At 39.1% G+C, this 23227-nt stretch overlaps 1 protein-coding gene across 4 annotated transcripts in view; it reads left to right on the top strand.

The window, feature by feature from the left end:
• The window catches only part of ADAMTS9 (ADAM metallopeptidase with thrombospondin type 1 motif 9), a 221351-nt gene that overhangs the window by 21939 nt on the left and 176185 nt on the right, over positions 1-23227 (top strand). For 3 of the 4 annotated variants that reach the window (XM_061197111.1, XM_061197110.1, XM_061197113.1), the window contains 8 exons: positions 5933-6222; positions 8482-8565; positions 8666-8781; positions 9778-9818; positions 9935-10040; positions 15156-15302; positions 16552-16693; positions 18670-18774. In XM_061197111.1, coding sequence (XP_061053094.1) covers positions 5933-6222; positions 8482-8565; positions 8666-8781; positions 9778-9818; positions 9935-10040; positions 15156-15302; positions 16552-16693; positions 18670-18774 — 1031 coding nt within the window. The remainder of the gene's footprint in view (positions 1-5932; positions 6223-8481; positions 8566-8665; positions 8782-9777; positions 9819-9934; positions 10041-15155; positions 15303-16551; positions 16694-18669; positions 18775-23227) is intronic. The other variant, XM_061197112.1, reaches the window with a different exon arrangement.

The raw sequence follows: 23227 nt of genomic DNA, 5'->3' as shown, positions 1-23227 counted from the left end.
ATTAGAAAGCACACAACTGCAAGTTAGAGCTTTTTAACATGCCGAAATTTGTTTACATGCACATGTGAGGGTTCCAGTGGCAAAATATTTTACTTTTCTCTGAATACAAATGTGCGTTTGATTCTTGGAGATATCACATGCTACTTTTTTTAATTGTCTGGTTTTTTTTTAGAGCAGTTTTACGTTCACAGAAAACTTGAGAGGAAGGTTCAGAGATTTCCCATATATCCCCTGCCCCCGTACATGCAGAGCCTCCCCACAATCAACATCCCTCATCAGCGGATACATTTATTACAAATGATGAGCCTACATTGATGCATCTTTATCGCTCAGAGTCCATAGTTTACATTACAATTCCCTCTAGGTGTTGTAAATTCTGTGGATATGGACGCATATATGATGACAAGTATCCATCATTATGGTATCATACACAGTATTTTCACTGCCCTAAAAATCCTCTGAGTGCTCTACCTATACATTCCTCTGTTGCCCCAACCCCTGGCAACCACTGATCTTTTACTCTCTCCATAGTTTTGCCTTTTCCAGAATGTCATATAATTGGAATCATACAGTATGTAGCCTTTTCAGATTGACTTCTTTCATTTAGTAATATGCATTTAAGATTCCTCCAAGTCTTTTTATGGCTTAATAGCTCATTTCTTTTTAGCGCTGAATAATATTCCACTGTCTAGATATACCACAGTTTATTTACCCACTCACCTACTGAAGGACATACTGGTTGCTTCCAAGTTTTAGCAATTATGAATAAAGCTGCCATAAACACCCCATGTACAGTTTTTTGAGTAGATATAAATTTTTAGCTCCTTTGGGTGAATACCAAGGAACACGATTGCTGGATCGTATATTAAAGAGTATGTTTAGTTTTGTAAGAAACATCCAAACTGTCTTCCAAAGTGACTTGTACTGTTTTGCATTCCCACCGGCAATGAATGAGAGTTCCTGTTGCTCCAAATCCTCATCAGCATTCGTTGTTGTTAGCATTCTGGATTTTGGTATATCATGGCTGTTTTATCTGTATTTTCTTGATATATGACATGGTACAAATTTTCATATGCTTATGTACCATCTGTATATCTTCTTTGGTTCAACATGCCACTTTAAGATTTGAACTAGGCCAGGTTGCTCATAAGCTATTTAGTTTAGTAAACATGATTAATTTTTGAGGAATCCTTCCAGAAAAACCATGAAAAAATGATTTCCTTTCTAAGTGTCGTATTTGAACTTCAAGATGAGGCACGAAAATGGTACAGCCACTATGGAAAGCAATCCGGCAGTTGCTCAAAATGTTAAACATAGCCTTACCATACAACCCAGCAATACCTAAGAGCAGTGTAAACATGGCCACACAAAAACTTGTACATGCATGTTTGTAGCAACATTAGTCAGTTGAGTTGTTGAACCCAAATGTCCACCAATTGATGAATGAATAAACAAAATGAGGTATATTTCTAGAGTAAAATATTACATGGCAATAAAAAGTAATAGAGTCCTGACACATGCTACAACATGGATGGACCTAGAAAACATTATGCTAAGTGAAAGAAGTCAGACACAAAAAGCAACATATGTATGACTCCATTTGTATGAAATGAGAATCCATAGATACAAAACATAGGTTAGTGATTGCCAGAGACTCACCTACTGAAAGACGGGGGGTAAAGGGGGAATGGGGAGGGACGGCTGATGGGTACAGGGTCTCTTTTGGGGGCAATAAAAATATCCTAAAGTTAGATAATAGAAATGATTACACAACTCTATAAATACACCAAAAACCACTGAATTGTATACTTCAAAAGTATGAATTTTATGGTATATAATTATATCTCAATAAAAAGTAATAACAAACGTAAAGCTTTCCGTGGGTGAAATGAAGAGCAAAAATACACAGACCATTCATACTGTGCTTTCTAAAGGGTGAAATTTCATTATGTAGCTCATTTTGATAAAACTATTAGCAAAGTGACCTTTCACATTTCAAATACTAGTCTCAATTCCATTATGCTAAAAGGTCACTAAAGAGAAATGTGAATGACTTTCTTTTTATCCTAACAATGTGTGTCCCTTGGTAGAAATTGTTCTCTGATATTAACAATTTCTATTCAGAGGCAAGAGAGTTGAGTAGATATACCAGTCATAGTGTCTGTTTTTTTCCATCGTCAGTAAAAGTGTTCCTGCATTTGTAGTCACAGCGAATATTTGAATCTTTAAAGCTCTTACTCTTTGTAATGCCAAATTCAAAACTGCTTGCTAAAATGGTTAATGTGGTAGAAATTAGTTGGGCTAATTAGGTCAATTAATATTATTCTAACTCATTAGGATAAAAGGTCAGATGGTTAAAAGACTGGGATGTATGTATTAGAGGATGTTGCTTTTGATTCTGAAGAAGTAATTTTATTCCTGCATTTTTATATCACGTAAAGCATACTGAATTGTTTCTTTGACACACAGATTAGCTGTGAATGAAATGTCTTCCAGGTATATTAGAATTTACATGGGTTGTTCTCTGTTACCACTGTTCTCTGTTAGAAACCTCTTTCAGTGATTAATGCCTTAATTTCTTCAACTTTGCTACTTAAATAAGTGTACCTTTTTTCCAATTAGTGCCTTGATTTATCCTCAGGTTTTCCCATGCCCAAGTCCCCTCTGATGAGATGATTCCCCTGAATGGTCCAAAGAGTGACTTCTATATAACGTTTCCTCAGTGTTTTTCTCACTGCGGTTATGCTTTTCTCTAAATTAACCTGATAAGTCAAAATATTTATGGAAGACAATAAGTAAAGATTATCTGCTTTTCACAAACTAAGTGACGTATTTTCTTTTTTTAACAGCTTTATTAAGATACAATTCACATGCCATACTGTTCATCCATTTAAAGTGTCCAGTGGTTTTTTGCTGTATTCACAGCTGTGTGCAACCATCATCACAGTCGATAATAGAACCTTTTTATAACTTGAAAAAGAAACCTTGAACCCATTAGCTATCAATGCCTCCCCCCATGTCCCCACTCCACCTCCAGCCCTAAGCAATTAATCTACTCTGTCTTTATAGATTTGCCTATCCTGGACATTTTATATGACTGGAATCGTATAATATGTGGTCTTTTGTGACTGGGTTACTTCACTTTATTGATAAAGTTTATCAAAATGTTTTATAGTGATAAAGGGTCATTTCACAGGAATACTTAGCAGTTATAAACAAATATGCATCTAATATCAGAGCACCAAAATACGTGAGGCAAAAACAGACAGAAATGAAGGGAGAAATAAAAAAATCAACAATAATAGATGGAAACTTTTCAATACTCTACTTTCAGTAGTGGGTAGAAAGCTAAGCAGAAGATTAACCAATAAATAGAAAACTTGAACAACATTGTAAACTGACTATACCTAACAGATATCTGTAGAACACTCTATCTAACAACAGCAGAGCACAAATTCTTCTGAAGAACACATGGAACATTCTCCAAACCATATGCTAGGCCATAAAACAAATATCAGTAAATTTAAAAGCATAGAAGTAACGCAGAGTATCTCCTCTGACTACAGTAAAATGAAATTGGAAATCAATAACAGAGAAATGGGAAACTCAAATATATTTGGAAAGTAAATAGCACACTCCTGAATAACCAAAGGAGAAGTTGGAAAATACTTTGAGATAAATGAAAATGAAGAGACAACATGTCAAAAGTTATGGGTTGCAGCTAAAGCATGGCTTAGAGGGAAATTTATAGCTATGTCTTAAATGCCTCTATTAAGAAAGAAGATCTCAAGTCAATAATGTAACCTTCCACTTTAAGACACTTGAAAAAGAAGAGAAAACTAAACCTAAAACAAGCAGAAGGGAAGAATAAAGATTAGAGCAGAAATAATGAAATGGAGAAGAGAAAAACAACAGAGACTTTAAAACCTTTGAAACTTTACTGATTCTAATAAATTAAATTAAAATATTTACAAAAGACATGAAGGGTATTATTTCACAAAATAAGTAACACATTTTAATGTATTTAAAAAAATCCAATTTTCAACGTGGCTTCCATACACCTGTTGTAAAAAACTAGTGTTTGTGAAAATATCCACCAGGCACTGTCTTTTTTCCAGTTCAGGCTCAGTTTAGAAACTGTCAACCAAACCATGAGCCCATTTCAGTCCTTAGCTCTTCAGCAGTTTTGCCTGATGGAAAGAGCACTGTTTAGGGTGTTGATCAAATCCATGCCTGATTCCTGATACCACCACATCCTGTATGTGACATTGGACAAGTTGCTCAGTCTCTTTGAGACTTATTTTCCTCATCTGTAAAATAGAGGTAATTTTCTCAGCCTGAGAAGAATGATGAGATAACATATGTAAAAGAGCCTAGTTCAATATCTGGCATGAAGTAGGTGCTTGTCTAGTATCCATTCTGTAATCCCTAGTTATTTAAAAATGGAATGACAGCCCAAGTACCTATATGGCATGGGTATACATATATGAATACTATTGAAAGAGAGACTGGAAGAAAAACAGTCTAATGTTGAATCCTACTGCGTACCAGGCTTAGGGCTAGTCATGTTATCTATAGCTGCACCACATGTAACTTGTTTGACAGTTTGGACTGATTTCACTGTTTTAACAACCACTGAAACACTCAACTTGAGCAAAATACACATCCTGGCCTAAATTGATTGTTTTAGCAATAGGTTATAATGGTTAAATATTTGAGCCCTTCAAATATGAAACCACTCAGAGTTTATAACTTCTTTGTTGTTGTTATTACTGGTGTAATAAATTCTATTTCTTGTGTCTTAGGAAAGCATGTTTCTTAGTTGTGCAATTCTGTTGCCTGTTTGGGCTACAGACTCTTGGCATTAAAACTCTGAAACACATTTATGATTTGATAGGCAAGATAACTGATTAAATTCTGTTTTTACTCAAAGCATATTTTAGCAGGCACGTGTATGCTCATTCTGTTTATTGTGTGGTTGACGGCTTTGAAATTGAATATTTTCACCAGCAACACGAGCTTCAAACCAAGTTGGAGACTAGTGCTTGTCAGAACTCTAACATGAATATGAATCACTTAGAGATCTTTGTTAAAACGTGGATTCTGATGCATCAGGTCTCGGGTGGGGCCGGTGAGTCTATATTCTTAACAAGCTTCCAGGAGTTGCCAATGCTGCTGGCCCCCGGACCACACTGTGAGCTGCAAGCTTGTGTAGAATCCAAGAGGTACCTTGGCTAGAGTCAGAAATGAGGAGACCTCATCTGGCATTATATGTCACAGTCCCAACTACCTATTCGTACTCCCTGAGTGGAATCTACTTCCTCAACTGAGCCCTGAAACAAATTAATTAAAAATTTGGAAGCATTGAACCGCATTGGTTCTATTCTTACATTTCATGCATTACAGTGATTGAATACGGTAAGAGAATAATACCTTGTCATTCATTTTCTGTAGTTCCTTTGTACTGTCTATTAGCTTGCCCACCTCTTAGGCCCCTTTATACTGTATCTCATTGAATTGTGAAAAGTGGTGTACATGAAGCATTTCCATTTCCATTCTCTAGAGCTCTATAGCTGTGCTGTTGGCCCTTACTCCATGTATGGCAAAGAACAATGAATACAAACCACTTAAACCCCAGCCAGACTTTTGTTACCGAATGAAAAGAGTAAGCAATTGTTTCCCCTAAACTCAGGCCTGATTTTCTAATACCTTAAGTGAGCATTTATGGAAGCTTCCAGAAAAGCTTATTTCAAGTCCTTAGTCATTTAGATGAGAGCGCAGATAATTTCACCCGGAGAGTCCACAGCGTGTAGAACTTGATTTTGTATGTAATTTGACGACAGAGGCATCATTTTAAGATGTGTCAAATTAAATTCTTAATATGAAATAGATGTGGCTCAAAATGCAATGCATACCATCTGATTTGTTACAGAACACAAAAATAGTCACAGTAAGGACAAGAGGAAAACGAGGACGAGAAAATGGGGAGAGAGGAGTAGCCTGGCTGATGACGTGGCAGTATTAAAAAGCAGCTTAACCAAAAGGGCGCTTTCTGCCTATGGGAACAAGACGGACAGCACAAGGGAAAAGAGGACCCACAGGAGAACAAAACGTTTTTTGTCCTATCCACGGTTTGTAGAAGTGATGGTGGTGGCAGACAACAGAATGGTTGTATACCATGGAGCAAACCTTCAACACTATATTTTAACTTTAATGTCAATTGTAAGTACATTCAAAAGGAGGTGATTTATGATGTCCCTAAATGTGCCATTGGGTAATGGGTTTCCACCCAGTGCTTTGGAGAACCATTCGGGGCTGGCATTTCAACAATTCAGGCAAGTGACTGAAGAGAACATAAGATTAGACAATGACAATAATGGGGATCAATAGTGAGTGTTTATTCTGTGTTAGACAGTGTGCTTCTTACTTAAAAGGCATCATTTCTAATGCTCCTGGCAACTCTGCTAGGTGAATTGTCATTCTCATTTTGTTGATAAGAAAACTGAGCCTCAGAGGAGTTGGGTTGCTTGCCCATGGTCATGTAAAGCCAGTAAAGTGGCTTAGGGACTGCATGTGACCCTCAGCTTGTCCACTTCCCAAAACCAGTGCCCTTTGACACGTGAATTTGCACAGCCAGGTGTGGGTCGCCAGTAAGACTTTTGGATGCTGGTTGTGAATCAGAAGCCCTGGTGGAGCTTTGTAAAACGTCTCTATCCCCCTCCCCGGGATTCTAATTAAGTAGCTCTGGGGTGAGTCTTAGGAATCTCTCACTCCCATTTTGAATTTTTCTACTCCCATTTTGAATTGAAAAAGTAATAAATTTGCATGATTGAAAAACAAATCAAGCAGATCCAAAGACTAGTGAGAAAGCTGAAGTGCCTTTCCCCACCCAGGCTCCCAGGCCCCTTCCCAGAGGCAACCACTGTGACAAGTTTATTTGCCCGTGTTTCTAACCAGCACTGCCCAATAGAAATATAATGCAAGCCACATACGTAATTTTTTTTAAATATAGATACAGGTAATTTAAAATTTTCTGTTAGCCACACACACACACACACACACACACAAAAGAAACAGGTAAAATTGATTTTAATCATGTATTTTGTTTTATATCTAAATGTTGTCATTTACAAAATTATAAACGAGACTGTTTTCCGTACTAAGTCTTTAAAACCCAGTATGTGTTCCACACTCAGAACACATCTCAATTCGGACAAGCCACATTTCAAGTGCTCAGTGGCCACGTGACACGTGGCTACCATGTTGGACAAGGCAACTCTGGACATTTCTTAAGCAAATATGTATGGATACGCTTTTTTTTTCAGAGATGGCGCATTCTCATACACCGTGTTACATATTGCTATTTTCTTGAAATACTGGAGATTGTTCCATAATAGCCCATGTGCTCTACCTTCATTCATTTTAAGCCTAAGCATAGCATTCCTATTAATAGATTGATTCTAGTTTATTTGAATGGGAATCTACTTTTATTAAATTCCCCCAATGAATATGAAAAGCAGCCATTTTGGAACACTGACTTAGAATTTCTCCTTCCTTCTCCGTGGCCTGTGGTTCTCCTTGTGTTTCCCTGCACTGCTGTGAACCATCCCCGCTGTGTTCCCCAACCCCTACCCCACCTGCCTCCCCTCCCCACTCTCCCTCACCCCACCTTCCTCAAGCTCAGTCCCATGTGCCCCAGCCCTCTCCTGTCCTGGAGGAGGAAAAGGAAAACCTAGTCAGGCCTTGCATAGACTCAACTCCATTTCTAACGCATAAATTCAGAACTGTTAAGGATTTTGATGACAAGCATGGACTCAGTGTCAAATTGACCTTGGCTGAGAATTCTGGCTCTGCTACTCACTGCTGGCTGTTTAGTCTTGGACAAGTTGCTTAACTTCTCTGAGCCTCAGTTTCCTCATTTGTTGAGCAAAGATTATAGTCACACCTAGCCCCGAATGTTGCTGTGCAGTTTTCAGCAAGGACCTAGTCCACAGTAAGCATTCAATGGATGTTAGCTCTCATAATTAACAATAATAATGAAAACAAACCAAAAACAAAAAACCAGGTTACCAGGTTGTGGAGAACACAAATGGTTGGTACAACAGCAGTATTAACAACTATGTGGTCCATGTGAGATTCCATAAATGGCAATCCAGCTTCAACTGGGATGAAAAAGTTTGATCAAAAGTTAATATCCAGTGTTTTGGCACAAAGAACTGCTAAGTTACATGGCAATGCAGTTTCCTTGGAAAACACCTTGAAGTTTAAATTTGTTTGCATTCATTACTGTCTAAAGCTGCCGTCTATGAATTTTACAAAGAGACTTTTAAGAAATGTTTGTTGAGTGAATGAAAATTCACAACTCCAAAATGCATATGTTGCATGAACCATAAAAAGAGGTGGAGCCCAGCGTAAGAAGTGAATTGCTTATTGCTTACACGGAGTTCACAATTAACTTTGAAAAATTTATCTCGGTTGCAGGTAGCCTCTATCTATAAAGACCCAAGTATTGGAAATTTAATTAATATTGTAATTGTGAACTTAGTTGTGATTCATAATGAACAGGTAATAAAGTTTTTTTCTTCTTTCTTCTCTCTGTATCCGAAATGGCATATCTAATTGGTATTGGTACAACGGACCAACCATAATTCTTTTCTGTATTTAGGAAGGACCTTCCATATCTTTTAATGCCCAGACAACATTAAAAAACTTTTGCCAGTGGCAGCATTCAAAGAACCATCCAGGTGGAATCCAGCATGATACAGCAGTTCTTGTAACGAGGTATATGGATGTCTATTCCTCCAGTCTTTTCGTTTCTGGTCACGTTGATGGGATGAGGTCATATATTCCTGGTAGCCAGCCCCTAGCCCAGGGTTTTTCAACCTCAGCACTATTGACATTTTGGATCAGATAATTCTATGCTGTGGGGACTGCCCCGTGCCCTGCAGGATGTTTAGCAGCATACTTGCTCTCTGCCTACTACCTGCTGGTAACTCTCCCCCCGCTTAACTGTAACAACCAAAAAGTGTTGTCCAGATGTTGCCACATGCCCTCTGAGGGTGTGTGGTGGAGGAGGGCAGAATAACCCCCGGTTGAGAAGCAGTAACCCATCGCCGCCAAGTAGACAGTAAATGTGTTAGGCAGGTCTGAAAGTAAACACCTGTATAGAGCGGGCAGCTGCCATTCCCATTGAGCTCGTTACCATGCAGGATATAAGTCCAATGTTGCCAGCTTTTGTGATTCTGTAAGAAACCAGAAATAAGGATACTTTTTTTGGAAAATGTGAAATCTCCCAATTTTTAAATGGTAGCTTCTAGCTCAAAAATATTTAAAATGCTGTGCAGGGCAGCAAAGAGGTCTGCTGGCCTAGTGTGTCTCCCATCGGTCACCTTTGATATGGTCACAAACACTTGCTCTTAGATCAACTTAAATGAAAGGCATTTAGAGCCTTCTCAGAATGTTCTTCAGAAACTAGAATCACTTGCTTCAAAGTATGAGGAAAAATCCTGGACGGAAAGGTTTTCACTTGCCCTTGGCTACCCCTGTGGCAGAAGGAGACCTCTCAATGTAGCTTTTAATCTGTAAGCCAGTGATTCCTAAACTTTTTTGAGTTGCAAATCCCTGGCTCTGTTAGTCTGCTTTTTGTAAAACCAATACCGTCCCCCCCCCACCCCCCTTAAAGTGGTGATGTTGTGAATACCTGGAAGATTCTAAAGTGTTTGCTTGTATTGACATTTACTCTTTGGTGTCAAGACCCTAAGTCTGCTTTGCTTTCAGACAGGATATCTGCAGAGCTCATGACAAATGTGATACCTTAGGTGAGTCCACTGTGCGTATCCTCTCTGGCTACAACAGTTTATGTCATGTTTTTCTTCCAAGCCACAAATGCTTTTTAAAGTAAATCCTTGTGGGTTTTTTTTTTCCCTTCTAATAGGTCTGGCTGAACTGGGAACCATTTGTGATCCCTACAGAAGCTGCTCTATCAGTGAAGATAGTGGACTGAGTACAGCTTTTACAATAGCCCATGAACTGGGCCATGTGTACGTTTCTTCTCCATATTTTCATTTAATTTGGAGTGACCTAAAACTTTTGTTCCTTCACATCAGTGAGCATTCACTTGACTTTAGAGGGTGTAAGACGCTTCTTGAATCATAGTTGAGTTTGCAGGGTTGAAAAGCTTGGAATGTAGCTGGCAGAAATTACTTTGACTTTGGGAAGCTAAATAAATACAGTGCACCCTCTTCAGCCATAGCTCATGCGTCTCTTTGGTTTAACTGTACAAGTTTTCTAGGCAAGGTCTAATATGCTCCTTTCCTACTGCAAAGTGGAAAAAAGGGGGCCTTTCTACCCCCTCCACTGAAGCAGAGCGTGTATCAGCCCAGAGAACTTACCTGACACAACATCTTTGTTTAGTAGGGTCCTCCAACATTGCTGTGGCCCGCACGATTTTCCCAAACCCAGATCATTCCTGATTTTAGTTATATCTAAGGTTGTCCTTTAGATATTAGCCTCTGGAACAGAGCTATCCCTCTTTTAGGGGAAAAAATGAACAAAGATACAGAGAAGAAACTATTTCCTAATTATGTTCACTAAGTGTCTGGTCGTTATGAAATTGGCTTTTCCTTTTTGTTCCTTAGAGCCAGAGCCTGGTTAGAACATGGGGCAAAACAGTATAAATTTATTCAAAATTATTCTGGTTTTTGATCTGCCTTCTTTTCTTTCTAGAATGATTAAATTACTCATACTATATCCTTTTGAAATAATTTTCTCAAAAGATGTCCTTAGTATAATACAGCTGTGTATCAATCTGCATGTCAGATGTTAACTTTATTTAGAGATAACATCATCTATTAAGCAAGCTTTTCCATTCACCAAATGTTTTTTTAAGGCACTTTATGTGCAGTGTAGTATAATAGGCGTAAAGCAAGATGCATATATAGAGGTATCTCTAATCCAATTCCACATATAATGCATATATTTTCAAGCATATTTTAAGAGCACACCCCTTTTTTTTCCTCCAAAGGAAATATCGTCAGATGCCCAATGTTTAGAGAATAAAAGAGGCATGACTTTCAGTTAAGCCCTTGTGGCAGGTCAGAGTCCTGCTTAGTCAGCTGCCTCTCTGTCCTTTGATTTCTGAAACACCTTCATGAAACTCAAGGACTTCTTGGAACTAGGTTTGAAAACTACTGATTTCACCAGCATCTCCCAAAGTACAGGACTCTAACACTGATTCCAAGAGAATGGTCCATGGGGGAAAAAAAGAGTTTTGTAATCCAGTGATTTAAAAAAATTTTTCCTAGTCGAGCCATGCTTGGAGTGCCAAGGCCAAATGGCATGAAGTAAAGGCTCTGACAAGTCCTATATTAAAGTGTTGATTTCGTTTAACTCAGTTTCCCCAAACTTATTTTAACAGAATCTTTGGGGGATTTTCATTTGTTTGTTCTACATGAAATCTGGTAAATTACTTGAAACCTATAAATAGGAGGTGTAGATTTCACAGTGAGGAATAGGGTGGCATTTCAATGGGGCAGCTATTCCTGCCCCAGAGAATGGAATGGGGAAAGTTACAGAGATAGAAATGTATTCAAAGGGCAAGAGTTTGTGTGATTTTTTTTTTTCTTTTTTTTTTTTTTGGCTGCTTTGGGTCTTCGTTGCTGCGCGTGGGCTTTCTCTACTTGCGGAGAGCAGGGGCTACTCTTCGTTGCAGTGCGTGGGCTTCTCACTGCAGTGGCTTCTCTCTTGTTGCGGAGCAGGGGCTCTAGGTGCGCGGGCTTCAGCAGTTGCAGCACGCGGGCTCAGTAATTGCAGCACGCTGGTTGTAGAGCACAGGCTCAGAAGTTGTGGTGCACAGGCTTAGTTGCTCCATGGCATTTGGGATCTTCCCGGACCAGGGATCGAGCCTGTGTCCCCTGCATTGGCAGGCAGATTTTTAACCTCTGCACCACCAGGGAAGTCCCTGTGTGATTAACAGATTAACATTTCCCCCCAAAATATGGCTAACAAGAATATACTGTTTAAAGAAATATAATTAATTTCCTGTTAATTCCTTTCCCCAAAAGAGTTTATAAACCCCTTTTAGATAGCCAGTTTATAAAATTGACATTTTAAGGGAAGTAGGAATTTTGAGTAGCAAAACCAAAATATTTTAAGCTATAGAGAAGTCTCAATTCACAGTTAACAAACATCTCCCCCTTCAAAAACCATGTTGTTGACATTGTTCTAGGAGCTTTCATTTACGTTATCTCCCTTAATCTTTATAATCCCCACAAGGTAGATATTATTGTGTCCCTGTGTTTGACTTAGAGATATTAAACTGCCCAAAGTGTAGTAGCGAATGCCGGCGTAGGAGCATATGATGTTGGAGCACCAGTTCTAAGGCAGAGTCAGCAGGCAGCCAGATACCCAGGTTCTGGACGGAATTGTTCTAACATTCCCTTTGACTTGAGGAAAATATATGCTGTTTCCCTTCCTATAACATGGAAACAATACATACACCCCTCATCTCAAAAGTGTCAGGAAACAAGAAATGAAATAATTGGTGAATGATGTGAGTTGTGGCTTAAACAGAAATTATAGCAATTATATTGCTAGCCTGTTAATGAATTATTTTTCTTTTGGCGCCTTGTCTCTTTGAGTTAGCTTTGTTCATATTTTGAGAAAAGTAAAAATCCTTTTTTAAAAAAGTTTGCTACCGTACTCTGTAGCAGATTTTCTAATGAACTTTTTCAAAATTAAATGTTAAGTTGTTACAGTCATGACTTTCTGATAATATAAAACCCAAGAGCTGTTGGGAGGAAGAAGCAACTGACCTTAATATTTGTTGAGCGTCATTGTATGTTCACAAATAGCTCCTGGCTTCTCGTACCAGCTTCATTAACATCCAGAATCTAAGAGTCAGGAAGAATTCGGGAGGTAATTGAGTCTCTACTGAATACAGAAATCCTTACACAGTGTTTCTGACAAATCTTCCGCAACTTGCCTCATAGGAGAGAATGTAGTTTGTATGTATTCCAAAACAGGAGGTTTTAGAATCAGTCCGAAGTAGACTCCAATCCCAGCTCCCTTAGTAACCATGTGACCTTGATCAAATATTGATAGTTAAACCTCTCTACAACTCAGTTTCCTTTTCTGTAAAATGTGGATAGTAATAGCACACTATTCATTGGGTCAAATAAAATTAATAAAAAAATAATTTTAAATTAAATGAAATCAAGTAAAATTAAATAAAATTAAATGAAATAAAGCATCGAATGCATTTAACACACCAGCTGGAGCATTGTGAATGCTAAAAACGTCTTGGTAATTATTTTTTAGTAAGTGCTCAATGAATAGTCGTTATACCACCCCTGCTATGAGCAAACGTGCCTAACATTTGAATGAAAAAAAAAGTTTTCTGTTTACATGGTGAAATAAACTGAATTTTATCAAGTCATGGTGGGGTGGGGAATAAACACTAGCTCCTTTGCACCAGAGAGAAACAAACAAGGAAGATTTGAAAACTTTGCTTGTATTAGGTTTGTTGATGGAGGTATTACACTGACTCTGCAGCTGGGATTTGGAAACCTGGGCAGTCATTCCTTTAAGAAAATAGACTCTTAAGCATTTATTACTATAAAGCTCAACCAAGACAGTTGGAGCTTTCCCGTCTTACATTTCCCATCTGGCAATTATTGAGGGGGCCAAATTTTTAAAAGAAAAAGGAAATCAAACATGAGAAATTACTGGTAGGGACTTCAGAGACTTTTATTCCAGCTTTTATTTTTATATGAAGCAAGTCTACATACTTCTTTCTGACTCCCTTGTTTTTGTAACTCAAGGTGAACTAGTGAAGGGAGTTCCTCCCTAAATGCCAAATTAATCATATACATCAATTTTGTGATTCGGAATAGTTATCCAGAGGACAGCCCCTGTGAGCTTGTTACCCAATGGATAATTATCTTACTGAGAAAGGCATGTGGGTCATAGAACTGATGTTTCTGGATTGAGAAATGCTTCCTGTCATTTTTTTCCCCACTTCCTCTCTCTAAGCCAAGAATGGCAAATACGTGTTAATGCCGCTGCCGAGTTCCCTCCCAGACCCAAGAGGATGTTGGCACTCCATCACAGCCTTTTCTCAGGCAGAACCTGGATTAGTTTAAGAATACTTTTGTGCCCAGATTTTCAGGAAGCTGGTACCAATCAATTGTAATTGGCATGAAGCATGAAACTATTTGCCATCTCTGAGTTAAGCCAACTGAATTGGCGTGCCTCTCGTTTCCATCCTTGCAGTTTTTCTTAATGGATTTTATTGTGCACGAACTTTGCATACCTCTATAACGGTGTACTTGCAGGGTTTTAGCATCTGTCAACCTGACTCAAAGAAGAGGAGATGCCAAGACCCACCCTGAGCCTCTCATTAGGAAGCTTTTGACTTCAAGTTTTGACAGTTGACTGACTCTTTATGTGCACAATGTTATCATAACCTGCCAAGTTCTTGACTCTATAAATTGGCCTTCAACAGCTTATTAGGAATTCCAACTACTGTATTCTAGCACCAACTACAGCATATGCAGAGCCTCTGCAATTCCAAAAAGTACAGCTAAACCAAATAGTGGCCCGATTCAGTTTTCTGTTTTTTTTTTTTTTTTTTACATTAAAGGCACTTTGGGGCTTCCCTGGTGGCGCAGTGGTTGAGAGTCTGCCTGCCAATGCAGGGGACACGGGTTCGAGCCCTGGTCTGGGGAGATCCCACATACCGCGGAGCAACTGGGCCCGTGAGCCACAATTACTGAGCCTGCGCGTCTGGAGCCTGTGCTCCGCAACAAGAGAGGCCGCGATAGTGAGAGGCCCGCGCACCGCGATGAAGAGTGGCCCCCGCTTGCCGCAACTAGAGAAAGCCCTCGCACAGAAACGAAGACCCAACACAGCCATAAATAAATAAATTTTTTTAAAAAAAGGCACTTTGTATTCGGTTGGGTCAGAAGTATGTTTTATTCTACTCCCTACCTTTAATCCTCTAGTAAGTTTTGTTCTGCTCACCAGGACTCAGGTTCTTATCCATAATGCAGTAGTCAGTTGAATTTTTTCTCTAAGATGCGTTCTCAATGCAATTATAACAGCTCTATCCCTTAGTGTTTATTGACTTTTTTATATCATTGTCTCCTTGGCCTTAGGTTCAACATGCCTCATGATGACAACAATAAGTGCAAAGAAGAAGGAGTCAAGAGCCCCCAGCATGTCATGGCCCCAACACTGAACTTCTACACCAACCCCTGGATGTGGTCAAAGTGTAGTCGAAAATACATCACTGAATTTTTAGAGTAAGAGTTGAACTTTCTTTGAGCACAGCCTTCATGCTAGTATCTCGCCTCCATGCAGTGAACTAATTGTGGGAAAGAAAATGTAGAGTCCAGCATTCCTTTTGAGTTGTTATTTTTGTTGACATTCCTGGGAGGAGGGAAAAGAAAAATACTCTCTGACATCTGTATAGTTCATGTCCTCACCAGAATTTAGAAGATTACAGACTGAGCTCAAGAAAAAGGTTGGGATCTTAAAGAGAATATGTCAATGTTGCTTCATTCTTGGTAAAGCTGTGAAATCTGTGCAGGTCTTGGGGAAGGGACCATGAATATGATGACATGATGAAGGAAGGCCACAAATATTTATATGCTTCTAACTTAGTAATTTGGTGTTGGAAAGGGGTGGGGAAGTGAGACGCCCCCAAAGAACGTTACATGGGTGGATGAAAATTGCACAGACCTCCATATTGTCGAATTGAGAACATTCTCTGTCTCTCTCTTTCTCTATCTCCTTGACTCTTTCTCCTTCTCTCTTTTCTTGTTTTTTTTTTAAAGCTTCCCACCAGGCTGCTCAAGGATCCAGTTACCTTATACAATATCCTTGTGTCACAGATTTATTGCTCGTCTCTCCCAGATGTACAAAAGGTTAAGTGATTGTCCCAAGGTCACTGGGTGTATATTTCCCCAACCACAGGGAAGAGGGGGTTTTGTTAATCAGAACTCACCGGGTGTGAATTTTCCAGAAGAGGTGTTTGCAGAAACATGGAAGAACTGGCAGGTTGCTGGGGGTTTTGTGTGTGTGTGTGTGTGTGAGTGTGTGTGGTTTTTTTAACCAGATGATCTAAAGTGTTTCTTATTGTAACACTAAGCAAATCAGCAAATATTTAATAAACACTTGTTGTTATGGACAGGGCCCCATGCTTGGGTGGAAAAGGCACTATTTTTACCCCTAAGACACTTTACTCTATTGGAGAAGACGTCAAAAAATAAATAGGTAATTGCCCCGTAAGGTGGTAAATTCTGGAACAGGTACATATTTCCTCCTGGTTATGTTGTATGCACAGCCAGTGGTTCCACAAACAAGTATGCACCAAAAATAGAACTTCAGCTTCTGGACTCAAGTTTGGATGAAATGAATAAAACAAATACAAAAAAGGAACCATCTTCTGTACCATTAAAATGACAGAATGGCCTTCACTGTCATCTGGAGCCTTTGACAGTCATATCTTATCCATTGCCCTCACCATCTTTGTTTTTCTGCTTTCCACAGCACTGGTTACGGCGAGTGTCTGCTTAATGAACCTGAATCCAGACCCTATCCTTTGCCTCTCCAACTGCCAGGCCTCCTTTACAACGTGAATAAACAATGTGAATTGATTTTTGGACCAGGTTCTCAGGTGTGCCCATATATGGTAAGTATCTGGGGGCCGTTTCTACCCCCATAAATGGATTCTGGACTTTTTTTTATTCATAGTTTTCCATTGGATTCTCACTCTTAACATAAACCACTCATTGAGTGGTCCATTGACTATTAATGATAAGAGTAATAATGATGATGGGGATAAACAGTAATAGTGCTCGGTGTTGCATGTGGGCCTTACCTGCACTTTTTCATTTCACTCTCAGCCCAAAAGGGAGATGCTATTACCATTTTCATTTTATAAGTGGTAAGGGAGGCTCAGAGGGGACAAGGTTACAGAGCTCGTAATGACAGAGCTCAGCCCTTTTCTCTCCTTGTCTCCTTTTCTTCCCACTGCCTTGTCCAGATGACTTTTATTATAGGCGCTCTTCTAGATTCAGTAATTCATGAGACAGACCCGTTTCCCTGTTTTAGCTTGTCGAAGCTGTGTCCTATGACCACCTGGGGCTTGAAACTGTTTCTGGTGGTAACTCAGCTGGCAAGTGTGTGATACTTTGATGTATGTGTCATGGACATTTGGACCAGTGATTTGATCTAGTGGTTATCAGGAGGCATATCAGCAGAACTGTGCTTCTCTGGGATGCCCCATTCTATTCTTTTGGGTATTTGTTTGTTTATTTTGCTGGGAGTGGTTCAGAGATAGCATGGTAAATTGGCAGGTACAGTGATTCCATGGAAATAACAAAAAATTTTCTGTAAAATGTATCTATGATTATATTCGTTTCTCTGTTACTCATGATAGCAAACATGAGGAGTAATGCACATGCCCAAGAATGGAAAGGTTAAGCAAACTATAATATCTCCATTTAATGAAATATTATACAAAAATTGAAAAGTAACTCTATAAGGGAACATGCTCTAGCTATAGTTTTAAATTAAAATAACAGGATAAACAATTATTTTACAGAGTATGTTGTCAATGTAAAAGGGGGAAAAAAGCTTCAGGAAAGACTGGATCATTTAAAGCTTTTTTTCTATTAAAAAATAGTAGCTTCTGAATTTTTCTACTCTGAATATTGTTTATTTTCATCATCAGGGGAAAAATTATCTTTAAAAACTATGCCTGAAATAGAGCTAAATATGTCAACTTGGATAACTCAAAAAACATAGTGTGTAGAGGGGGAAAACAGGAAGTTGTAGGATGTATCCATATATTCTGAAATATCGGACAGCATTGTTTGTTTAAAGCTGAAATGCTGTGTATTATTGATAGATATTTATACATTTGTAGTAAGAGCAATGGGAATGATGAGATGGTGAGCATCATTAGGACAGTGGTTACCTGTGGGAAGAAGGGGAAGGGGTTGGGATTGAGAATGAGTGTGCATGGCATTCAGCTGGGCCTGTGAAGTCAAGTCTTCTTTCTTTGTTTGGGTGGTGGACACATGGGTATCCATTATGTTATTGTTCATACTTTTTGTATACCTGAAATATTTCATGATATTTTGTCCCTTCTTTCCTTTGACAACCCCTGAAAGCCCTAGAAAAGAGTCATAATATGATCATGATAATATATGGCTTAGTAGGAAAAAACACCAGTTTTAGCATCAAGCCAAACGTTAACTCTAATCACAACGTAACTCAAAACCCACTCTCCAATCACAGCTCATTGCAAACCTAAACTCATATCACATATTTCCAGTGTGATACTTTACTCTTTGCCAGCCTCAGTTTCCTTATCTGTAATATGGGGAGATGTTACTAGGACCAGATGACATCTCGTATGTTTCTGTTGCACAGTAGTTCCCCTTTGACACCCCCGCAAGTCCTCCCAGGCATAGAAATGTGTCTCCTGGGCTGCTCTCTGTATCCGTTGGAATATTTTATCATTTATCATACCAAGAAAAAAGTCCCTTTCTAACCTACGCTCTACATCATTGGCAAAACGTTAGGTGAAAGCAGCCATTGCCTTGCTTGATATCCTCTAATCACATTGTCACTGAATTGTCATTCAACTGAATTGCGCAGATGCAGTGTAGACGGCTCTGGTGCAATAACGTGGATGGAGCGCACAAAGGCTGCCGGACTCAGCACACGCCCTGGGCTGATGGGACCGAGTGTGAGCCTGGAAAGGCAAGTAATGCCCCGATCCGTCCTTCTGTTTTGGGGCAGATATGGGCAAGATTTGGGCTGTAGGCTCAGTCACCATTGTTTAGAACATAAGTTAATGCAGCATATTTCAGCATGCATAATACTTTTTTGAGGCAGGAGGTTCAACTTTACTGTTGAAAATTGTGCAAACTTACCTTATAGCATAATACTGACACGAGGGACATAGCTATCATTATTGCCTCGATTTTAAGACATACTTTTTCTCATTTTAATGTTTTTTAAATCCCAATGTGCTTTTCAATTTATGGGTACATTTAATGTGAGGTAACATTTCTTTTCTCTCTCTCTCTCTCTCTTTCTCTCTCTTCCTCTTTCTTTTGGGGTGGCAGTGGAAGGCCGTTATTAAGTTGGTGGAACGTCTTAAAATTACGGAAATACGGGAAGACTTACTGTGCTCACTACTTGGATACAAGGCTTTTCCCAGCCTGTATTGACCCCTTTAAGGCACTGTGATGTCACCTGAGATACATCCAAATCCACACTCTGAGTTGGTTATAATGGCTCCTACTTATTGGTTAATAACCAAACAAAATCTGCTGTTTGTACAACCTAATGATAACAATGTCCCAGCAACTAGGAATATGATTAATGCAACCTTTTGCACCTGGTGTCCATCTAAAAAAAAAAAAAAAAGGTAGTATGTTAAGGATTTGGTTACAAAAAGTTTTAGATATAAACCTGATTTTTTTAATCCATACAAAAAATGGTGTTCAGTCACTCACCTATGATGTAATCCCTGTACTATATCTGAGTCTCATGTTATCCTTATATAAGTTTTTTCCTTTCTTCTCTCATTGTCCACTTTACTCACTTTTAATATTTTGTTCTCATTTTCTGTTCTTCTACTTTACCTTGTGGAATCAGTAGCCCCCAGAGTGTTTCCATGGAAACATGGGGTCCTCAGAGGTGAGGAACTTAACCGTCCCTTCCCCAGTTTTATAGATAGGAAACAGAAAAGAGAAGTGACTTGCCCAAGGTCATTCAGCTCATTCAGGGCAGAGTCCTCACACATCCTACCCACTCCCTTCCCAATTCTCTCCTTTGCTTTCTTTGTCTGAAGGGGCTGCAGGGTCCACAGGAGTGGCCATAACTCAAGCTCACTGAGCTCTTTAAGTTTCCATGGTCAAACAGGAGAACTAGTGGCTTATCCACTCATTTCTCAGAGTGGTTTTCTTATTTTTTAAATTTTATTAGGGTGGTTTTATAAAATTATAATGAAGATGATTTTTCACTTGATTTAGCTTGGTTACTCCATCAGCTCTGGTCTCACTTCTCGATGGCTAGGACCTAGCAATTGAGAATACAGCTTTCTCCAGGAGCCGCCTAAGAAAACAGCCTAAGGACATAGGCATAACAGTTTCTGCACCGGACCTTTCATCAGCTTAAGAAGAAATATATCTCCTTGGCCAGAGTGAACCTTTCACATTTTGCGAAACATTTAACTCAAAGTTCTGATGGCCAGAGGATCATAGGTTTGAGTGGGTTATGGTTCTCAGGTTTCCGTGGCAGCCATCAAGCATTCACTCTTTCTTCCTAAATGAAGATGTGGCCTCAGAGTCCTTCTAAACACAGTGACCCCTATAGCTGCTCTCAGTTGGTGGGAGATGACAATAGACATGGTATCTAGTTGACAACTTGGCTAGTTGGCTTGAGTTGGAGCCAGCCAACTATATATTTAAATGGAGTCTGTCTGAGCTCAAAAAAATCACTGGTATTATGTCATGGTTCTTAGTCAATCTGATGCACCCATCTACTATGTCTATTTCTGACACATGTTACTGCTGGAAAAACCATAACAAAGAAGAGCTTTCAATTGTATGATGAAATGAATTGTATTTAGTAAAATAGTCATGTACAGGCTACCACGCTCCATGTAGTACTATGGTATCCCAGTCAATCGTGGAGCACACAACCTGGGAAGATGTCTGTTGTGTCTTCTTCTAATCTTCTGTTTTTGTAACAGAAACAGAAAATAAGAGATTGCATGGTAATCTTATACCTGACAAATGGGGAAATTGGGGACATCTTTCAGAAAACATTTCTCTTGTATGCTTTTGTTCAGCAAAAGCAAGAGACATCAAGGCATTCCAAAAGGCAGATTCAGAACACCTTCAGAGAAGCAGCTATGTGGAGAACATGATAGGTACATTTTCAGTTTGTTTTAGAAAAGCGGCTAAGTCTAGCAACTTATATTAAAGACGTGGATGTTCATTTGTTTATTCCCCAGAAGAGCATTTATGCATTTTACAAATAAGACGGTGAAAATGTTGGCATAGACGTTCTTTGTGTTTTTCCATTTTGCTTTTGTTTTCATAGAATTGGCAGTAAAACCTTATCCTTTTCTCTAGCAAATTCTGTATCCCTTTGCTGCTGGGTTAATTTTTTTTTTTTCTTTCTCTTCTCTCTGCCTGCTCCCTCAGCAGTAATCTGTCTTGGGTTGCTGACACAATGTTATTTTGATGAATGACTCTCTCATGTCCCTTTATTTTCTCCATTCTCTTCTTAAGTCCATTAACATTTTCATTTTAACCCTGTTTGTAAATCTGACATTTGAAACTCTTGTGTTTTAAGCCTCCTTGGGACAAAACTGACCTCCAAGTCGTTCTTCCAATCTCAAAAAGAGCATTTATGTAAAATATCATTTAAATGGTTCTGAACACTTTTAGGAAAGGCTGACTATATTTCGGCTCTGGCTCCAGTAGCCGCTAATGCTTTGTTATGATGTAATGGCTTTTCCAGTATATAATTGTTGTTTGTTCAATTCCTGGTAAAATAGATTATCTTGACACATATTCGTCAAACAGTCCCCATTTCCAGCCTCTGTCGCCTCAGGTTCTTCCCCTCTTCCTCTGAGGTTCTCCCTCCCCTGTGAACCCCTGCCAGTGGTCATATAAGTAAGAAATGTTTAATTTGCAGATGAATTTTTAATTAGGTTTTCTTTTAAAAAAGGGACCCTATGAGGACATTTGAATCCAGTGCTGAATGGCAACACTCTGCTTAACCTATGCCCTTATTCTGCTCTGGTTTATGGTAATGCTTAATGAGAATTATGGTCACTTTGAAGATTATTCTTGTGTGGAGGTAAAGTCTATAGAATAGAGAGGCCAACAGATTGAAGACTGAAGTGACATGAGGAAAAAAATGTATTTACAGACAAATTCTCATTTTGAAAGTCCATGACTAGTCATAGGGATGTTCTCCTTAGTGTGTAGAATTTATAAAATGTGTACCTGGCGTCAAGATTTGATGGCTGAATTTGGGCATCAGCTGTGACGTCAATTGTATATTAGTTAGGAATTTTGTTCAGGTCAGACCAAATTGTAGTAGTGTAAGCAAGTTGGCTCTTTTTCTGACACACACACAAAAAACTAGTCAGAGGTAAGCAGGTCATGGAGCTATTATGGTAGGTCTACAAAATCATCAGAGACCCAGGCTCCTAATTTCTTTCTGCTCTACTATCTTATGCAAATGGCCATCATCCTCAAAGTCACAAAATAGCTGCTATAGCTCCAGCCATCAACTCTGAGTCCCGGGCAGAATGAAGCCAAAGGGCAAGGAACAAAGGGGCAAAAGGACCCTCCCAGGAATCTGACCCAATGAATTCTGCTGACATCTCTTTGACCATTCCTATCTATACAAGAATCCAGGGAAATATAGATTCTATTAATAAGGATGAAGGAGAGAATGGATATTGAGTAGACACATTGGAGTGTCAGCCTCACCTAACCATCTTATTAATCTTGCTTTTAAATTTCAGTCTTTATTTAGATGTCAACAGTTGTTCCCATTTGCTCACAGTTGAGAGGCAGCATGTGTCACAGCTAAGAGTATGCACTCTGGAGCCAGATTGTCTGTGTTTCAGTATCAGCTCAGCCCCTTACCAGATGTTTGACATCAACCTCCCTGTGCCTCCATTTTCTTTTTTGTAGAAATGGGGGTAATAGTAGTACCTATTTCATAGTATGCTGTGAGGATTAAGTAAGTTAATACATACACAGCGCTTAGAACAATGCCTGGCAAATGTTAAGTGCTATGTAAATATTTGCTCTTATTATTACAAACCTTATTCAAGTTGGGTCTCCTATGTTCTCAGCTGTGTACTAGGTGCTTTCCATACATTGTCTCATGTTATACTCAAAACAACTTTGGCAGGTAGGTCCCCATTTTTCAGCTATGGAAGTAGAGTTCAGTGACTCACCCGAGGTCACAGTTAGTTTGTAGAATGGCCATCCCACACCACCAGACTGTTTGCCTGCTAAGCTTTGTCCCCTTAAGACCTGCTCTCTCCGATATGGCAGCTACTAGCTACCCGTGACTGGCGAGCATTTGAAATGTCAGTCTGAACTGAAATGTGCTAAAATGAAAATACACACCAGGTGTTAAAAATCTAGCATGAAAAAGAAAGTGTGGGAAA

The sequence above is a fragment of the Eubalaena glacialis genome, chromosome 7 (genome assembly GCF_028564815.1).
Source record: "Eubalaena glacialis isolate mEubGla1 chromosome 7, mEubGla1.1.hap2.+ XY, whole genome shotgun sequence".
Classification (NCBI taxonomy): domain Eukaryota; kingdom Metazoa; phylum Chordata; class Mammalia; order Artiodactyla; family Balaenidae; genus Eubalaena; species Eubalaena glacialis.
The sequence above is the reverse complement of the archived record's forward strand: the minus strand, read 5'-3'. Positions and strand labels throughout refer to the sequence as shown.